This window comes from Chiroxiphia lanceolata, chromosome 3 (assembly GCF_009829145.1).
Source record: "Chiroxiphia lanceolata isolate bChiLan1 chromosome 3, bChiLan1.pri, whole genome shotgun sequence".
Classification (NCBI taxonomy): Eukaryota; Metazoa; Chordata; class Aves; order Passeriformes; family Pipridae; genus Chiroxiphia; species Chiroxiphia lanceolata.
The window spans coordinates 32,925,419-32,945,869 of record NC_045639.1 but is presented as its reverse complement, the minus strand read 5'-3'; the positions used below and the strand labels follow the sequence as shown (position 1 = coordinate 32,945,869).

At 34.9% G+C, this 20,451-nt stretch overlaps 1 protein-coding gene across 1 annotated transcript in view; it reads left to right on the top strand.

The window, feature by feature from the left end:
• TTC27 (tetratricopeptide repeat domain 27) overlaps positions 1-20,451 on the top strand; it is a 124,569-nt gene that overhangs the window by 70,842 nt on the left and 33,276 nt on the right. Inside the window, exon 11 of the mRNA XM_032683979.1 lies at positions 18,847-18,942. Within this exon, the coding sequence (XP_032539870.1) occupies positions 18,847-18,942 (96 nt within the window). The remainder of the gene's footprint in view (positions 1-18,846; positions 18,943-20,451) is intronic.

Genomic DNA, 20,451 nt, shown 5'->3' with positions numbered 1-20,451 from the left:
GCAATATTATAGGCTAATCATTATGTCTAAGATTGAAAGGTCACATGAGATCTTGTTTTATATCCTTAGTCATACACAGATGTATGTGGTTGGGAATTCTGTCAACTGCCCTGTAATTTTCACTTAAATAATACTTCAGAGTGTCATTTTCTCCAGCAACTAATGTTTTTCTGTGTGTATGAAAAAGGGAAATAATGATTTTTTTTGTTTAAATTGTTCTTACTATAGAAACATGCTAGTTGATGTTCAGTTCTTTCAAATCTGAACAAATTTATATACGCCTGTATGAAGAAAAGGCTGATACAGATCTGACAGAACTGGTGTCTTGAGCTCTGTGAGCTTGAATGCAGCTTCGCTATTTTGTTATTTTCGTATTGATGATCTTTAAATGGTTATGGAAGAAAGTTATGTCATTTATCATAGAAACATATCCTTTTTATTTTCAAAACTGAACTGTCACCTCCTTGCCAAATTCCTTATTTGGCGGCTGTGCTACATTGGATAAATTCAACATTTAAAGGAAGAGTTCAAAAAGGAGAGGGAAGCAGTTGTCCTCCCAAAAGCTGATCTAGAGAGGTTTGAGGCTAACAGATTTTCTCCACTTCTTAAATCATGTATCTTTCTGATCAGACCTCTCAAGACCACAGTTGAAGCAACAGAGACACATAGCATGACCAAGGGAATGACAGCACCTGTCTTTCAGTTCAACTGTTAGATCTCTGTACGAGGAGTTCCTATTTCTGTTCTTTAACCCCCTCTTGTATTTTAGGAGTACATTACATAAGATTTTAATAATTGCTCTTAGTTGTGGATAGAATGGGAGAGGGCAGGAAGGAGGAGAAAAATTAATTGCTAATAAATATTTTTCACATGAAGTTGAAAGTTTTAGTGAAAAATTACTGGGATCTGAGATATACTGGAGAACTGAAAGAGATTTAATTCACTTCCTTCAGGATGGTAGTAAGTGGAAGACATCCCTCTTCTATCCTATAGTTCTTAACTATTATGAATTGTATTTATTATTAAAGCACATGTTCCAAAAGGTGTTTAAAAAGAGGAAAAAAGCCAGGTGTTTTATGAAACCATTCTTTAATGAATTCTACACAAAATCACAAGGTCTCTAGAACCCTAGAAATAAACCTTATTACTTCAGAAAGCAATCTCAAGAGAGAGTGACCTCTTGGTGATAGTTATTATTTCAGTCTCAAGACACACATTTCCAGAACGTATTTCATTTTGCTTAAGGAGATGACATATTTGACAGAAGATGTTACATGATACAGCTGAGCCTGGGAATACACTGAACTCATTAGCACACTTCAAAATAATTAATGTGGTGGTGCTTGGCTCCTTCTGTTTTTCTTCCACTCTGCAATTGTGGGGTTTGGGGGGAGGGGAATTGCAGATCCAGTCTGCCAAGAGTTATTCAGGAATAATCAAAGTGGTTTTGTACCACTAGTGAAAAAGAGAATATTGAGTAGTTTAATTTTCCAAGTAATGATTTCTGCCTAGAAGTTTTCTACCGCACTCTTGGTTTTGCCAGTTTGGATCAGCACTATTACCTAGTGTAGGGAAACGAATGAAACCATTCTTTCTGTGCTAAAGTTTCTTCATATTTTCTCAGCTACTGCTTTTAAAGTACAAACCTTTTTGCTCATTTGACAATTATGTTCAACACCTGAGCTGTTCCACTTCTACTGTCAATGCACTTTCTAGAAGAAGCCAAAAATACGAAGCCTCCCATTTTTTTCAAAATGTTTCCCATTGAATCTTAGCTCTGAAGGCATTTACTTTTCTCCCTTTAGACTCTCTTCACTCAGTGTTGTGACATTTTGAATGATGGTGGTAAGAGAATCCTTAAGCCATATTGAACAGCACTTTTTTCACAGACAAAGTGATGACAGTAAGTTGCAAAGAAAAATATGAGTACCGGGACACAAAATTAACATCGTTCTACCTAAGCTTTGCCTTGGGAGACAGAAGCTCAACTTCAATGAACTAAACAATTTAAATAATTAGGTTCCACAGACCAGGTGCGTGACATGGAGGACACACTATTCCCACCTGTTACTAAATTGAATAGATGAAACTTTACAGCTGTCAATAAATTTGAATAGATGAATCTTTAATGTCATAAATATCATTACAAGTCTGGAGATAGGTGTCCCGAGGTGAGATAACAAACCATGTTTTGAAATAGTCCCATACTGGTAGACAGTCACATTGTCCAGCGCATATGCCAAGTACTGCAAACTAGACTCTGCCTTATCTCAAGGCAGTTGTCTGTTCCTCCTATGTTGTAGTTCAACTTGAACTTGACAGTGATCGTTGTTCTTTTTATTTCTTTCTCCATTCTTGTCCTTACTTCCCTCTTTAGTGAAAAACAGAAAGCAAAGCTGATGCGAGAAATCTTTGAATCTGTTTTTTAGCATTGACTGCTGTTGTGCCTTCCCCCAAAACAAACTGATTTGGGAACTATAAAAGCAATGTAATCACAACAGCTTGGAACTTAATGCAGACTTACTATTTTGAAGTATATGGAGTTCCTCTGCAGGTTTTGCCCCCTGTGCAAATTGTTTTATGACTATTGTTCAGCAGTAGCAATATCAAAGCCAGCTAACTGACTACAAACAGGGAACCTGCATCTATACAAGATGCAGTTGTCCTCCATGGGGGAGTCCCCACATTTATGATTGCATGAAACATGTGTCTACTGTTTTGGGGCCCATGGATGCAGCTATATTGATGGAGCTGTGACAAAAATGTCATGTTATCTGACAGGGAAGGGGGAACCTTCAATGCAGATGTCTTTGGGAGAGGGACTACAACTACTTCTCCTGTTCCTAACTTACATAAAGACACTGTTTAAAGCTAAGGTCAGCCAGATATATTTGGCATTTGATACAGTAGAGTTAGAAAGGCTGATGCTGCACTGGAAATAAATAACCTGCAGGCATACTAAAAAGGGGGCATGATGCTTGTGTGAAAATGGGAACGTTCTTTCCCTGAGAGCCAAATAGGCTAACCTGTATCTGAACTAATTTTTAATGTAGAGCTATTATGTTGAATTGATGGATGATACCAGTATTCTTGCTTTTGCAGAAGAAAGTGAGTGGTCATCTTTTAAATCCATCCTCCAGAAGTAAGCTTGTAAGTCTAGCTTCTACAAACCTTAGTTCTGCTTACACCTTTTGAAAAATCATAGAAGTAACAATCAACAGGTGAAAGAGCTTCTTCTTTGAAAACAAAAACATTCAAGAAGGTACACCTGCTTGATAAGGATAATGCAATAACTATAAAATTATATTTCATATAGGTAACATTAAGTAAAAAATAAGTATAAATGGCATAAAGATCATAAAATACTTTTCTGAAGATTTTGTCTTCTCTAAGTGGGGGCTTAAGTCATTAACAGGTTTTAACATTGAAACCCATATCCTAAGCACTGACACTCAGTAACTTTGGGTTCAATATTTGTCCGGAAGGGTAAGCTCATAATTTTGAAAGTCAGTAATGCTGCTGTGCTATTAGAGACCTCATTTGTTTTACTCTGCTTCTTTAGGTGGTAGTGCTTGACAAGACATTCCAAAGGGCAGTTGCATTGGGATGCTCTGAATTGCCTGGTACACTGCTTCGCTCTCAGTTTCAAACAAAAAGGGAATATTATGTAAGGCGCTCATGAATCCAGTTATCTCCTGCTCATGACCTTAACCTCTTTTGTGCTAATTTTAATATCAAAATGCTTTACATTTCATTTGGGATTGTTGGACTCATTTCCTCTTGTGTGCTTTTCTTCCCCACCCAGCTGCAAAAGCCCTATTGTAAGGAAATTGAAGCTTTTTTTAGCAAAATTACTCTGACAACCTAAGTGAATATTTGTTTCTTAGTTGTTTTCAAAGTGAAATATACATTTTTGGTGCCTGATATAATAAACCAAAACATCCACTTTAAGAATCTAGTATGTGACTCATTTTGAAAAAATACGGATGTGCACTGTTTCAGTACGTTAATCAACTTCTGGCCTGGCATACTTCCTTCAAACTGTCAGCATCATCTTGCACCTTAAAAGTTCACCTTGAGTTATGCAAAAACTAAATATTATTGGTAGTCCAGTACCTCAAATTCTTTTGTATAGATGCCTGACAATTTTTTCTCTCTTTCCTCTCATCAAAGAGATTGTATAAGTGAAACCAGTCCATTAGATTCAAAAGGTAGTCTCTTCCTCAGTAGTTTTGGAATTTGAAATCATTGCAATGTGAATGACTTCGGATTATGATCTTGCTTAAAAAGGTAGGGGATACTTAAGGAGTAAGTTTAAAGGGAAGAGTTAATTTGTTTGCCTGAGGACAAGGTAGTAATAGAGTAGAGAAGAATGAATTGCCAGAGTATCATAAAGAAAAAACACTGGGAAATGTTATATAAACAGTAGCTTTCCAGTTTTTCAACATATAAAATAGAAAAAATGAAACAGCTTTAACTGGTTTACCAGAGAATTAGACTGGAAAACGTCTTAGATAAAAGGTCTACTAGAGTTAGGCAGTAAAACAAGTGTAATTTTTCTAAATGTTCACTTTCTGAAATAACGTCAACAAGGAGTGATAAATGATTTTTTTTTTTAATAGAATAGGAAGTGTAGAATAACTATTTAAAACTGATAATTTAGCTGAATCCTTAATGAATATTGAATCCTTAAAAATGTTGATCTCTTTTTATATGTTCAGTATCTCTATTGATTACACAGTCACTACCTGTAGAACAGCAAAGTTTTAAAGTCCAAGTGATAACACAGTTAAGACATAAGCTCAGGTACAGAAAAATTGATACATTCAATTAGTGTTTAGATATTTCATTACAAAATGTTTTAAACTGCACTTAGAATCAGTAATCTCAGTTAATATACCAGCAGGACATGTTTTGATGCTGAGGTTTAAAGAAAATTGGATGAATGATCTGGTAAAAATCACCAATGAAGTATCTGGAATGGGAGTATGTTGAAAGGGTAAAGCAGCCTTCAACAGCAGCTATGCAGGTGCAAAGGTGTGTTTTCTTTCATAGCTCAAGACCTAGTTTATTCAGAATTGAGGAACTCCTTGGGAGCTGACAGGACATGAAGGCATGGTTTTTGTGTTTGCTTTAAAATATTAGGACTAAAACACTGAGATCTACTAATTTTAATGTGTAATCAGAACTTATGTATTTCTAAGATATCTATAAGAAAGGAGCAAATTGTAAATGCAAAACTTATTTTGATAGTGGCCTTTTGGTTACAAGGCCTATAATCTATTTAATTTGGATCATAATGTACGTTTGCTTTATTTGCTAATCACACTTCCATTTCCATCTAGAAAAGTCTTAAAACAATGGCAAGGTAACGTCTTTATTTAGGACAGGAGAAATGCCATTTATCATTCTCTAACATTTAAATTTAAATTAGCCCAGGAATTTTATGCTAAAGATAGTTGTCTTAAACATGTTTACATTGAATCCTTATGGTTTTAAAAAGATATATAGAAATAAGGCTATGTATAATAGAAGGACAGTCTGATTCTCATTGCTGGTGAAAATTATTCTTTTAAAGGAAGAGAACAGAAGATGCAAATTAAAAAAACCCAACCAAAAAACTGAAACAAACGAAACCCCACCAAAATTATTTGCTGATTGAAATAGTATATTAATTGAAATTGCATAGATTTATAATAGTTTTCTCTGGTTAATTATGCTTCACCTTCAATGACACAAATGTGTATGCATATTTTGGTTGATAAAGGTAGTAGTCTATTAAAAATACGGAAACTACTCCATAAAATGGCTTTTTGAAAGCTAAGTTAAGACAAACAGAATGAATTTTGCATTCTTTTCACATTTTAATAATTTTCCATACCAATAAAAATACATGCAGAGCAAGTATAAAATGCCCTCATCATGATAGTTTTGCAGTTATCATTCAGTAGTGGTAATCAGTTTATTACAGGAAAGAAATGAAGTCAGTTAAATGAAACAAAGCAGTTCTTTTTCATCTGTTTTCTCCAAGGAATCTTGCCCTGCAAAGCCTGCCAAATGCATGAGTTTTTCAACATGATGAGAAGGCACTAAATGCATTGATTATTGTAGTTCAAGAAGTTCCAAGGCCGTGGTGAACTGTCCTGCAAAACACAGAGGATGAATTCAGACCTGAAAGACTAACTCATAGTCATGCATGAATAACACCTTCTTATTTAATGAAATGAAACTAAGAGGTCCAAAAACAATTGCTGGAAAGTAGTACAGTAACAATGAGACAAATGTTATTGATAGAAGTGTTTATGTCTGTGTGTTTTTTAATATTTTGAAAGTGATCCAGCATTGTTCTGAAAAATTCTTCCATTAGAAGGTATTTTAGGGCTGCTTTAACCATTGCAGGAAATGAGACTGGAAACTGCTTTTAGTTTTAAAAGTATTAAAAGTGAATGAATATGGAAATAGTGGTTCTCTAATATTTGTAAAAGTTGGAAAAGGTAATAAGTCAAAGCCAGCTTACTAAGCCCCAATAACTAGTGGTCCTTGCTCTTGTCTTTATGTACTCAATAAAGAATGAATGGTCTGTCAGAAGGACTTTTCTTCTGATACAAAAATATTTTACTTCCTCAGGTCACCATACAAGCTGTGATTTTAAGGGAAGCCAATGCGTTTATTGTCAAAGGACATTTTCAGTTGGAAATCTGATAAAAACTGAAAAGAATTACTCTCAAGTGTTTAGGGGCAAGAAAGTGTTTGTATTGCTAAATCGGAGTATAGTCTGAGAACAGTACATTGGAAGCATTTCACTTTTATTATGTAGGTCAACAGCAAAGATAATCAAGGAGAATACTTTAGAAAATTTGTTTCTTGAACACCAGTAAGATTTCAGCAGATCAGTGTCTGCAGCAAAACTATGAAGTATAAGATGTGGGGATTTGTAATCTTTGACCTTGAGAATATGGATTCACACAAAGTCAGGTGAAGGGATTTGTAAAAAAGTCATTAAACTGGTGACAAATCCCTGCAAGACAAATGTAGAAATAGTGAAGGAAAACAATGCTTGCGGAAAAGATAAAATAGAAAAGAATGGACTATTGTGTAATTAACAAGGGAAAATATTATTCTTTTTTTTTTTTAGATTAAATGATTGTATCATTTACAAAAATATGAACTAATTCCAAAAATGAAAATGTTCATGCTTCAAAATTAGTTTGTAGCTGTGATGCTGCAGTGGGGAGTGAGGACTGCTATTTCTCATAGATCAGGCCGGTCGGATGGTTAAAAAAATATATTTAATATGGTGACTGTTGTGATTTCTAAATGTTCAGAGGTAGAAAATTTTGGGAATCCACTATATAAAGAATCAGTTGATTAGAAACTATTGTACTAGAGCCAAATTTTGCTACAGTGTGTACTGGATGTAGGAGAACTGATTTTTCTGGCCCAATTCAACTAATTTAGTTCTTGTTCCAGTTATAGTTATGAATTGAGGAATATATTTGGCTTCTGAACTTTCCAAACCGATTTAAGGACCATTGATTCAAATAATCACTTGGATTGATGTATGTAGAGTTCTATAATGATGAGATATTGGCTCTTTTCAGTATTTCCATTTGCTTTTGCGGTTATCCAGTTTCTGCATAGTGTTACTGTCTGTCTGAATATTGTAAATGATAGTGCTGTATTTTTGTGATAAGACTTGAGCATTCTGACAGATGCAGAGATGTTTTTGTAAGCAATATGACCTACCATGCCTGAACTAGATTTTTAAATGGCATAAATATTATTGTTTGTAGCTGTTATGCACATTGACATGCTATACCTGCCCATTTTTCCAGATACTGATCTGTGCAAACATTGAAGTTGCCTAGAAATAGAAACATGTAGTAAATGATTCTACCACAGAACATTTCTGCTTTTTTCTGTTTTCCTCTGTGTGAAATGCACGCAAGGTGAGGCCATTAATAATGTTGCAAGTTCAGACACTTAAAAGATCTAAAATGCCAAATTATAGTGCGATCTTAAACTATTTGAGGAACTCCCAAGCTGCATCTTGCCATTTCCTCTGGTCTGAACTCTGCTTTCTTCCTTCTGGTTCTCCATGAGGAGTGCAGGCTGAGGGTTGAATGAATGGCCAGAGCCCAGCAGACTGCTGGCTCATGTTCTTCTCTCCCCTGGAAAAAAAGGGTAGCAGAAAGTAGGTGGTGGCAGCTGACAGTAGAAGAGTTAATTTGTTCCTCTGGCTCAGGTTAGAGTACTTCAAATAGTTCAGGGTGACTGAAAGCAAAGTGCTGTTGCTTTGGCAGCATCCTGCTACCTTCTCCTGAAGATCTGCAAGAAAATTGCCTCCAGTGCAAGATTGGTACTATTAGAACTTGCAGCTGATTGTCCTCAGCTAAGTAATTGAAGACTGTTAACAGACTAAATGATGTACATATTGCACTGATGTCTCTTTGTTTCTACAGCCTCTGGTTTTATTGGGCAAGGTTTTTAGTGTACTGAGTCCAGTGAAGAAGCAGAAGATCCTTTGTTGTCCAGTCTCTGTCTCTCAACCTGTTTGGTTTGAGTGACCAGCACAGACCATAAGACTTTGTCCAGCTGAATGAAAATTCTATTTTGGTCTAGTTTTTTAATTGGTTGTGTACCAAGCATGCTACACCAAAGACTGCTATATGATTGTGGAAAGAACTGTGTTTTTGTGGATTTCTCCTTTTTTAAAAAGAACTGAGTCTTCAGGGTAGCTTGATATGCTTCTATTTTAATATGTCATACAATCAGGCATGCAATATTTAATGCATTTAAAGTGTTTTCATTTTCACTGGAAATTGAACTGATTTCAAACCAGTTGTTGCTGAAGATGTTTATTTTTTCTCTTTGGTGAGTAGATCAATCATTAACAGAGAATGATAAGGGGGCCGTTTGTTTTTCCCGGATATATAGAGAGCTTTCCAGGAGCATGTGAAGAACTGGATTGGATGTCTTTCAAGAAAATACATATATTGAAAACAGACTTCTTCTTTATATGTGACTGCCTTTCTTTGAGATAGCTAAAGTTTAAACACTTTGCCTGTGTGTCATATTTCTAATGGACTTACCATCATACACTGTATGGTTGCTGGGTCAGGCTCAGCTACTGGAAGAATGTGTATTTCCTGCCAAGTAATTTTTCAACAGAAACTATGGGTATCAGGCAAGGTTTCACTGTATAGGGAAGCTATTCTTAGGAAAAAGATATTTTTTTTGTGAGAAAACAGTGGGTGTCCCAAGATGTTATCTGAGACATTCTGATTCAATTCAGGACAAAAGTAACTGAATTTCTCTTCATACTCCTGTCCCCTTCACTGAATAATTAAAGATGTTCTTGAGACTTTTCAACTGTATGAAAATATTTGAAAACCAGTTATCAGTAAAAGAGCATTTTGCAGGTATAAAAAAAAAATTAAATATATATAAATTGACTATTTCTATTACTGCAAAAAGAGCAATTAAAGCAACTGAATATCTATGGTTTCAGGTTATAGGTGTCTGATAAGAGTAGACAATGTTCTTTTTCCTCTTTCCAGGAATCTAAGGAAATCTTAGTAACATGAACCAGTTATACATGGTGTGACTGCCAGTAAAAAAATTCACTAACTTACATCAGTGCATTTTGGTTTGTGCTGTGTTTTTTTCTTTGATTAATCTATTTGTGTAACCAAATAACATCCACTGACTTCGTTAGGTAGGAGCAAGCTGAAAATGTTTAGATGCTTGCAATTAATAACAAGGTCTTAAGAACTTTTGCTCTAAAATTCTTTAAGTATTTGTTGTTTGCATTCTTCGGAAATGACCATCTAATTCCTAAGTTCTAAATTTTTCCCATATATAAATGTTTTTTGTAATATTTATTTCTAGTATGTTTATTTATGTTTTGCGGTAAAGCTTGAGTGATGCCTTTTCTGCTACTTACAGTGTCTCTTTTTTTTTTTAATTGCTTGTGTATATATACACACACTATTGCACAATTTACCATAAGCAAAATGTAAATGCCTGGTATATGGTAGGAAAGATTGCAGTACAGCAGAACAGATGGTTCCTGGTGGAAGAACAATCAGAGCTTAGGTGACAAGCAAGTTCCTCCTTTGCTGAAAAATGGACACGACCTTTATTTTAAAGAAGTTAACTTGGTTATGCTTTTAAAGGGAATAACAGCCTTAAATGCATCAAACTTGAAACATATTAGAAAATTCTGTAGTTGTAATCTATTCTGGAGAGAATATTGTTTTATTCTCAGCTTGATGCCGGGTGCTAACAGTAAAATCAACCCTGCATGCAGAGGCCACAGAGATGGCTGTCCTGAAAAAGCCTCTACTGGCATTCTTCTCAGCCCAGAAACTTTAAAGTATTTGGTGAGGAATTGCTGATGCCAAGTTTCTTTAGCTATTGAGGGGGCTAAGGAAATAGGAGATAGTAGAGGAGAATCCATGTTCTGTATGTATGCAGTTAGTACTTACACCCTTGATAGAAGAATTCATCAAAATAAGCTACTAGAAGATTACTGTGCGGTGAGTAGTACTGAATCCAGTACAAGAACATCTTGTTTTTACAGCACAGATAGATTTCTGTGTCTGGTCTAGGGTGGGAGGGAAAAAAAAGGAAAGTATTAGCTGAGGAATTAGTCTGCTGTTTAAAAAGGGATTATGCTAATTTGAGATAATAGGCATAGAAAATTTTTGGTTTCATTTTCAGTTAAAAGAAATCTGTGCTTTTCCTTCTGTATGTAAAGCTGCTAGAAACTGGAGCCATTTTCTTGTGTCTTTTTTTGAAAAAACCAATAACCTGGGTCACTGGACATTGTGATTTCTTTCAGTGTAGTGGTTACATACCATCAAGAATTTTTTACCAAAGCATTGAGCAAAGTAATTAAAACACTTCTTTTAGTGCAAATAGACTTAGTTTTGAAAACTTGCATCCTGAAGTCTTCTCCTTGAATGTTTCAGTTAATTTTGTTTCAAGCACTGCTTTTTTCTATAGTTCCAGAGTCTCATTACCTTGTTACTAGGTTCTCTCTTTGAAGCATCTTTGCAATTCCTGTGTCCCAGGCGCTCTGTAACCCTTCATTTGCAATACAGATTAGGCAGTCAGTGCTGTACAACACTGTCAAGTTAGCTTTAACAAATTTCAAGCCACTTGTTAGTTCCAAGGGAACAGTGTGATACGTGGCCCTCTAGTTGGTTTAAGTGCACACACCATTTGAGGACAATCCTAACAAGCAATAATTGAAGAATGACTGAAAGGGTGACTTTGCAAAGGGAGCAAAAACACAAATCTTCAAGGCTACAAGATTTTAATGAACCCAAGACTTGTGTTTTAATGAGGTGTAAAAAAGAGGGTAAGATTTTTGTCCTTTTAAGCACTGAACTTCTGCAGAGTTCTCACAGAACATTTTTATCCTCCTGAGAATGTGAATAATGTAAAATCTCCAGTAAGTAGAGCTCTTCATCTTGGCATCTTTGCACAATGTGAAAAATGGTCTTTTTGAGTTTCCATGAATCAGAAATCATAATTTATAATAGTGATCACTGTAATAAATTTTCCTCAAGTATTTAATGTCATAATTCTCCTTTGAAAATTAGATAAATGAGTGGGAGGTTTCTTCTTGATGTTGAAATACATCCTTGCTTAATAGTTTTTGTTGTGTGTTTGGATGCCTTAATTCTTGACTATTCAGAGATTTTCATCATTTAACAGAAATATATAGTCTGTGAGCTTTTAAAAGGATAGCTCATTATTTCCTTTAAGTCATTTTAGTTTCCAAGCAACAAAGTCCTGTCTGAAATGTCAAAGTGCTGTTTTGAATAATGGTTGAATGTAATATGTCCAAATGAACTGGGTTTATATCTATTTCTCTGATGATAAATTTGACAATCAATAAAGTAATCACTATTTGGTCATAATCTCTGTCATGGGGTTTAGGCTAGACCAGAAGTTATTCTCTCCCATCAAGCTAAACTTCACTGCATTGTTATATGAAAGCTGATTTTATTGTTTCATAGTTTCTGGCATTGCTTCACTCGTAGTTTAAGTATTTTGACCATTGGATTTTAGAAGTCTATGTATGCCTCAGTTTGTCCCGATGGTCTTGGTTGCAGGAGCTCTTGGTTTGACAAAGAGCTGTTGAAATAAGATTGTTGCTTGAAATGTAAATATGGGGGGTTATGCTTTTTTTCAAGTAAGATTACCAAAGGAATGTAACTGAAGATCCAATTGCATATCCACAAGGTACTAAAATAGTTATAGTACTTTAGAAAAACTTGGAATATCTGATCTAATTCACAGGAAAGAAAATTTGGAAAATCCTAACTATTCTGCATATTTAATTATCTGTATTTGTCACCTGTTTTCTAGTATGTATACAGTTTCTGAATTTTAGACACTGTTTATATGTGTTTTCTTCAGGGATAATGCAGCTTTTATTTGTAATTTTCTGTGTTTATGTATTTCTGAGTCTACTGTTGCAGAACAAGACTGTGACAGTTCCTGTCATAATACATCCCAAATTAAATTCAGCTGTAGTACTTTCTTGTGCAGCATTTTTCAGGCTTTATTATTAGAAAATGTAATTTGACAGAGGACAATTTAAAAAATATTAAAACCAATTAATGCTTTAAAGCTTCAAGAATTACTTAGGTTTTCTGTTAGACAAGTATTTTAATATCACAACCTCCAGAAGTAAATTTTTTAAAGCATTTAGAATTAAGTCTTAAGCTGTGTGAAAGTTTGAATTAATTTAACAATGTATCTCTGGCAGTTTTACAGACATCTGTAAGTATTACAGGGTTCACAAGAACTTCTTGTTGCAGAAACTTTAAAAATGCCCACTTTTTGTTTCATTAATACTAAACAGTAGGAACTCTATCTGTGAGACCAGGTTCTGTGGTAGGAAATCAAATGAGCTTTTTGATTTTTCCCATTTATTTACAATTTTTAAAATAAGCTTATGAATAAAGTAAGAACTTTGTAATTCTGCCACCAGAGTTACACGTGTAGTTGCTGTTATTTTTACAAAGCTTTCCTCTGCATTATTCTTGAGTAAATAACATAGGTGAGCTAAGTTCAGTTTGGCCTAAACACCTGCTAAATTGTTAGAAATCATAGTAATGATGAGATGAGACAGTAGGATTGTTTTTTCTACAGGTGTGTTTTTATCTCTTGGCCCCTTTGTCTCCAAACATCTTTCTTCCAAGCAGTCAAACAATTCCAACTGTGTCATCAGGCCATCAGGCACTTCTGTGGCTGACCCATAAGCCAGGATCCAGCCAGGCAGTCCCGAAGCTGGTGTCCTTACTTTGGCACTTAGAATGGTATATAGGTTGTATAAGTACCTATAGGAACAGCTAGAATACACGAGCAGTAGTGACATCAACTTGCTGCTTATAAATCATACAGAGGTAATGTACAGAAATAGAAGAAGGTCAAGGAAAATGGGAACAGTTATTTAGGCAGAGTGGTTATTCAGGCTGATCTGTGGGATTTTCAGAAGGAGTCTTCAGCCTTGGGAGAAATTCAAGAAAAAGGACCTGAGGATCACAAGAGTATTGTGAAAATGTGTCTGGAGTTTACATGTTAGAAAAGCCTGAAAGGTACTTTTCCATTCTTCCTCTTCTCTCTTCTGGGCATTAAGGTACTAGTTGGGTAGTACATGCTGGACCATGGTGATAGTGGGAAAGTGGAACACATGACAGTATAAGTTTCCTTTGGCATAGATCAAGCTAAACTCATGTCAGATATGGTGAAAACAGGTAAGAAGTGAGGCATCTTAGAGTTGATTAGAGGAAAACGAGCAGAACAAGATAATGCCACAGTCACCACGTTGGCTGAGATTAGGTGATAGAGAAACATTGTGGTTTATGGCTGTTGTGAGTTTTCGTGTAGAAAGGACTCTTTGGTGGACGATCTCCACTGCAGTCCCAGAGCTATTAACTAGGCTTTGGTTCTGGCAGGCTGATAAGATCTCTAGACTGAGAAGCAGAAGACTAGAAAAAACTTGTCTAATCATCCTGCCTATAAAATCATAAATAAAGAGGAATGTCAAGTATACCAGGAGAAATCAAAGGGTATGAGGGAATATAATATGCTAACAAGGGTAGAGGTAGTGGTACTGGTAAACGCATAGCAAGTAATCAGGTACTAAAGTAGTAAAATGTTTATAAATCGGGTGTGGTTGGTGGGAAACAGCTGGATACCTGCTTAACAGTGGGACAAGACAGGAAAACAAAATAAACAAGCTATGATGATTGACACTATCTGTGAAATAAGCAGTTGTGCAGGTGAAAGAAATGTGATGGAAGACCTGTGACTGGAACACGAAAACTGGAAATGTTCTTGCTGGAAAACATAGGTAAAGGGAAAATTGGTGCAGTGTGTTACTGATATGAAAACCTGGGAGAAAGTGAGTTGAAACAGCATGAATAAAATGCTGTCTATAAGTCAAGACTGTTTTGAGGAAGGTGTTTTATTGGGGCCAGCAGTATTAGCAATATTAAGTTTGGATATGAGTAGGCCTATCCTCAGTGGTTTTGAGGTGAGAGGTCCGGATGAAATTAAATAGTTGCTGCACAAGCAAAAGGCTCTTATGCTGTTTCCAAGAAGTTTTTGATAAGTAATTAGTATCTTGCTTTTTTCAAAAGACAGGTGTTTGGGGCTTTTTTGTTTGGTTTGGGGGTGAATTTTTCCCTAAATAAGCTTGAATCAGGAGATCCTTCAAGTGAAATGAAATGTATGGGAAAAATGTTTGCATATAGTTACAGGTTTACATAGTAGGGGGCATTTTTTAAATAAGTAAACTATTTCATCTGGAATAAACAGATTAAAAATAGAAAGAAGGATGTTAAAGTCTGCCATTTATTTACCTCAGATGCAAAAGGGACATGAAAATTATATTTTAACGAACACGACAAAATCTTGTGGGAGGGACTTCAGACCAGTTGGATGAATAACAAATTTAAAAGCTGTACTGTAAGTAGATTGAAAAATCAAATGGCATTATGTCATAGAAAATGACAACTCTGAGAAACCTTGAGGGTATAATAGTATTTTCAGAGATTAAATACAGAGATAGGGACTGGCTAAAAAGAAAAAATGATCTAACTGTCAGCCACTGAAGATAATGGAGTGGATAAAGAGACTGAAATTCAGTCAGACTCAAAAATCAAAGCTGATATTTTATCATCAGGACCACTTAGTGATGTTACATGTACGTTGAACATAGAAGCAAAGCAAGGATGTACAGTGGCAACGAATGTGTGGGAATGACATCCACAGTGGGAAAAATCCTTTACAAACTTCATGTACTTTAATCATAAACTTTAACCATCTGAGTTTGATTAGGAAAATGATTAGACTGAGGTTGATTAGTAAAGTAATAAAAATGCTAATGTGATCATTTCAAATTAACATCCCAAACAGGCAGTACCTATTATACTGCTTAATCTCGTGCCAGAGTATGAGGTGGGGAGGAGGAATTATAGTTTCAAGAATGACTTTTCCTGCCTTCATGTGGCAATAATGTGATCTTTGCTAACGATATAAAATTCCATCAAAACTATCTGGTTTTGTTGTTTCCAGGCTGGATTAATTGTATCTCTCTACTGTGATTTTTGACTTAAGGATTCGTTATCTGTGACAGCTCAAGCCTTGGGAAGAGGGTGTGTTACATGGTGTGAGAGAGGCATGTTAAATGTTTTTAAATGTTATGTATGGAAGAACTGGTGTATCATTTAGGGTTGTGAATTTTAGTTAGTTTCTGCTGTATTTCTTTTTAACAACTTTTAAGGCAGGAGTTTGAGTCTCAAGTTAAACTAAGGCACAAAATCTTACATCTGACTGTTGCAAGTATTTTGTATTTACATAGGGTTTTTATTACATGGTATTTATGTTGAAGGTTATTAATGAAAAAGAATGCTCACTTGGCAGTGCTCTCTTGTTGATTGTATTGATTTATTGTTCTATGATTAGATATGAGCTGTGCAGTAAGGTTAGGATTCTCATTTTCTTGCCACTATACAAACCATATTTTATCTCTTCAAGCATAATTCAGAAGCATAGAATTCAATTTTTTAATAACTTATTTTCTATACTTCATTAGTAGGATGAACTGTCAGAGCTTTTTTTTTAACCTATTAGAGAGTGCATAAACCATGGATTTTAATGGCTTCCAAATTCATTGCCACTTACTCTTTTTAAAGCATATATAAGATTCATATATTCTACCTACACTTTCAGTTTTTGTTAGAACTCTGAACAGAGTACTTGTTTTGGGAAGAGGGAGAATTCTACTTGTTAAGTCATATTCTCCTACAGCATGTCACTTACATAAGGCTTTTCTGCTTGGAAATGTAAAAAATGTATGGCCACAAATTTTCCAATAAAATACGTTACTTTCAAAAAAAATTTTTCTTTGAATTTCAGTTTTTCTTTTGCAACAATAGAAATTTAAAAGGGGGGAGGGGCAAAAAGCTAAAACAAGAACAAAACGTTTTGATTGACTTAAAACATTTTTTGCCTTCCATCTCCTGGTCTCCTCGAAAAAATTGTTCTGCAGGATGTATTTAGGATTTTCTGGCTATGCTGAGGCTTAGAGTGGTTATTATTTTTAAATTTTTCAACTTTGTTTTACTACTTTGTCTGGTCTCATAAAATAATTCCCCAAGGAATTGGATGATTTTTCAGTTTAATTTTTGTTACAACAGAGTGTAGAAAAATGTGCTTCTGCATAGCACTAGAACATTTCAGCAGAACTAAAACAACCAAATATCATTTTTATGTAGTTTGTATTCAAGTGAAGTCTGTAATTAAATAATATTACTTTAAAAGTTTTATTTTAATCTAACTCCTTTTGGATTGCCTGAAACTGCTTAAAGGAATGTGATTTTGTTAGTCTGTCTTTTTTCTTACTACAAATACACCTTAGGCATTTTCTTGCCATAGGTTTCTGGATAATCTTGAGGAATAGGCCTCTGGAGATAATTTTATGAAAAAGAATGTGAATAAGATTGAATATTTTAAATATTAGTATTTAAAATTGGGAGGTTAAGCATGGATTTAAAGCCTCGGTTATTGCTGCATGTTCTGATTTTTTTCCTCATTAAAAGAATGAAGCCACTTAGTAAATCCCATAAACATCAATAGCAGTTACAAGATGCTTAGCAGTTTAAATCATGTAATTGATTTTATAGAGCTATCATTAGCATTATTAATATAGATTGGGTAGCCAACAGTTGAATTTAGAAAGAGAGAGAGAGAGAGAGAGGGAAGTGATCCTGTACATTTTTTCCCTTTGCTTGGGAATCTTTGCATTCACTTACAGAAAATTGAGAAAATTCTGACAACCTGTCTAGCTCCGTCTATAAGTCTTTGACTGAGTTATAAGCAAGTCTTTGGTAAGTGAATCATGTGAAAGCAAGTAGCTTAATATTCTTTTATTTATACTTCTGGCCTTATATTTGCTAGTTTAGTGATGACTGGCATTTGAAGAGAGTTTCTCTCTTATCTTAAAATTTCCAACCGACTTTCTGGCTATACCCTCCTTTAATACTGTATTTTTCTTGCTATTGAATTTTGATTTAAATAACTTCTGATACCTAAAAGAAAATTCAGGGAGAAAAAACTCCAAGGCAAATTAATTTTGAAGGTGAGATAAGGAAAGGATTTAATTTGTGCCTAGGCATAAAGTTACAAGATGTGCGCGTGCCCCTCTGTTACCCATGTTACAATTTATAATACTGCTTGTCCAATCTGAGGTTCTCCCACCCTTTGGCTTTTGCCCTGGTCCACCCTCAGTCACACCCCTTGGGAATTGGGGCTGGGGTCTCTGAGACACCTTCTTCATCAATCTTCATCTTCTTCGGGGCACAGGGGGCACACATTCACCCAATTTTTGACTGTACTCTTGCGGTTCAGGCCAGGATTAGATGTCCTCAAACTGAAGAGGCCTATCTTAAAGAGAGACTAAACACTTCTCCTGGAATTCAGGGGACATTGATATGGGGAATCGGGGTAAGAGGGTTGGGGAGTGTGTGTAGTTACTATGCTAAGGGTAAGGGAATAAGTGCTGCTGCTTCTAAATCTACTTCTACTATATAACCTCTTATAAAACTCAGAAAAATTAGAAAAATCAAAAAACCAGATGGACCTTAAGGCATCACTTCTTAGTGGGTTTTCAGAGAAAAACTTAGTGGTGCAGTTTTGCTATGTGAAAGTTACCATTCTCTTTCAAAGGGCTTCAGAACAAAACATTTCAACAATCCAAAGCTCCACCAAAAGAAAAATAAGTAGCCTGAATTGAATTGTATGCCAAGTCACAATAATTTATTCTGTATTAGAATTGTGTTTCCAAAACCATGGTCCACTATAATATGTTTGTCTTTTTAATAAGAAATGTCATGCCTAAAGTACATCAATTTTATCGTAGGGGAAAACTAGCTAAAGGATTGAAATGCATTAGGCAAAGTCACTTTAATATATGATGCAGTTTAACTCTGCAAGTATATTTGTTTGACATTGTAAATTTGATTCCTATTCCCATTACATGCACTTTGAAATGGGAATATCTTCGAAGTTTTTTTTATCTATTGTTGCCTGTGATAAAGGGTTTTTACATAAATGTTTATTATATTTTCTTACGTGGGGTAATAAAAAGGCTTGTAGCATATTATGGTGTAAGTTTACTGGCATTTATTGTTATCTTGATTATAATTTCTCCAGTATGTAAAGATTGCCTAAAATTTGTAATGCTTTGAATTTATGGGATTTTTTTAGGTTGATTAAATCTAAGTAAATACTAAATCAGGATATACTTTGCATTTACAGGCACTTGCAGACCAATTTGAAAATGCGAGTACATCGGCATCTGAACGCATGAAGGTTTTCTACTGTTGTCAGGTGCCTCCACGTTGGGCCATACAGGTGTGAAACAATCTCATTTCAAGCTTTTCTTAAAAGTCTATGGTGCTTATTTTTGATACTACATCACTCCAAAGTCAAGAGAGCGTGATATGACCTTGAGTTGAAATACTGTAGAAATAAGGACATAACCTAACCCGCACCAGCTTTTTCAGGAGAGAAATCAAGTTGTACGGCGTTTTCCTTTCCGATATCTTGTTCTGTCATGCACAGAAGTAATTGATTGTTAGTGCAATTCTTCTTTACTTTCCTTTTCCCTCCAATAAATAATAGACTAAAACTTACAAGCTTCCAACATGTCTCCTATTAAAATAATCTTGCCACTGCCTTACTATTTATTGCTGGTTTACTAATGATAGTGTTACTTTTATCTTTATTTCTTTTAAAGTTCACTTCAGGAAGTGGATCATGGTGAAAGCAAACAAATTTAGGAGTCAATAGTACACTGAAGAACAACTTGAGTTGTTCTTTTTTTTCTGTTTGAGACGTTCCCTTTTTTACTATTGCTGACAGGATTTTTTTTTACCCATAACTACATTGTTTATCTTGACTTTCTAGAACAGAAATCTACACAATAAAGTCTTATCTGATGATTCTGTATTTAACAAACTCAAGAAAACTGTTTACATTTCATACCTCCAAAGGTATTCATGTTGTTTACTTTTAATGGTGTTTTATTCGGTTTTGATTTCTAATCTCAGCACATGTTGTTTTAAGCAATCATATCTTCTCCAAGCATTCTCAAGTTATTCTACGTAACCTTTCAACAGGCACTTCCAACAAAACGATCAAATGTGGTTTTCATTTCCAGTTGTCAGAGTGGCATTTTCAATCCAAGCCGGTTTTCCAAGCTCAAGATAGAAATGCTAAAATAGGGATTTATAGTGAAAGATGGTTGCAGTCTTCTAGTCATAGTAATGAAGACACATTGCCTATATATATTTTACCAAATTTAACTCTGAGTAAATTTAATTAAACATTAATGAGATTTAGTTCTAGACATTAACAAATGTTGGTTTTTCCTAAGTGATTAATGTCAAGCTAACCAACAGGTTCTCAGAGTTTGTTACGTGTTTACATCAAAGAGGTATAGCCAGTTGTTGATTTATTTTTTATTTTTTTTTTAATACAAGTTACTATTCCCCTATAGTAACTCCTTGGATTTGTAACAGATGCTGAACCAAGTCAATAAAGAGAGGTCCATTGCATCTATGGAGAATTTCAGAGAATCCATTCAGGATCACCAAAACCGCCGCAGAGGTTAACTGTATGGGATCTCACAGCATAGATAGCTGCCCTTATACAGGATGCTCCCATTTATTTTTGCAAACTTAATTGCAAAAATGTCATACATTGTAAATAAATTGCCCTTTCTTCAAAAGTGAAAACTTCTTTGCAATTTTAATCTCCTCTTTAAAAATAAAGACCAAAGACAACTTTTTTAAGTCATGAAATCATGCCTTATTTGTTTTTCAATTGAAAAGTTAACTCACTTATTTTCATAAGTACACT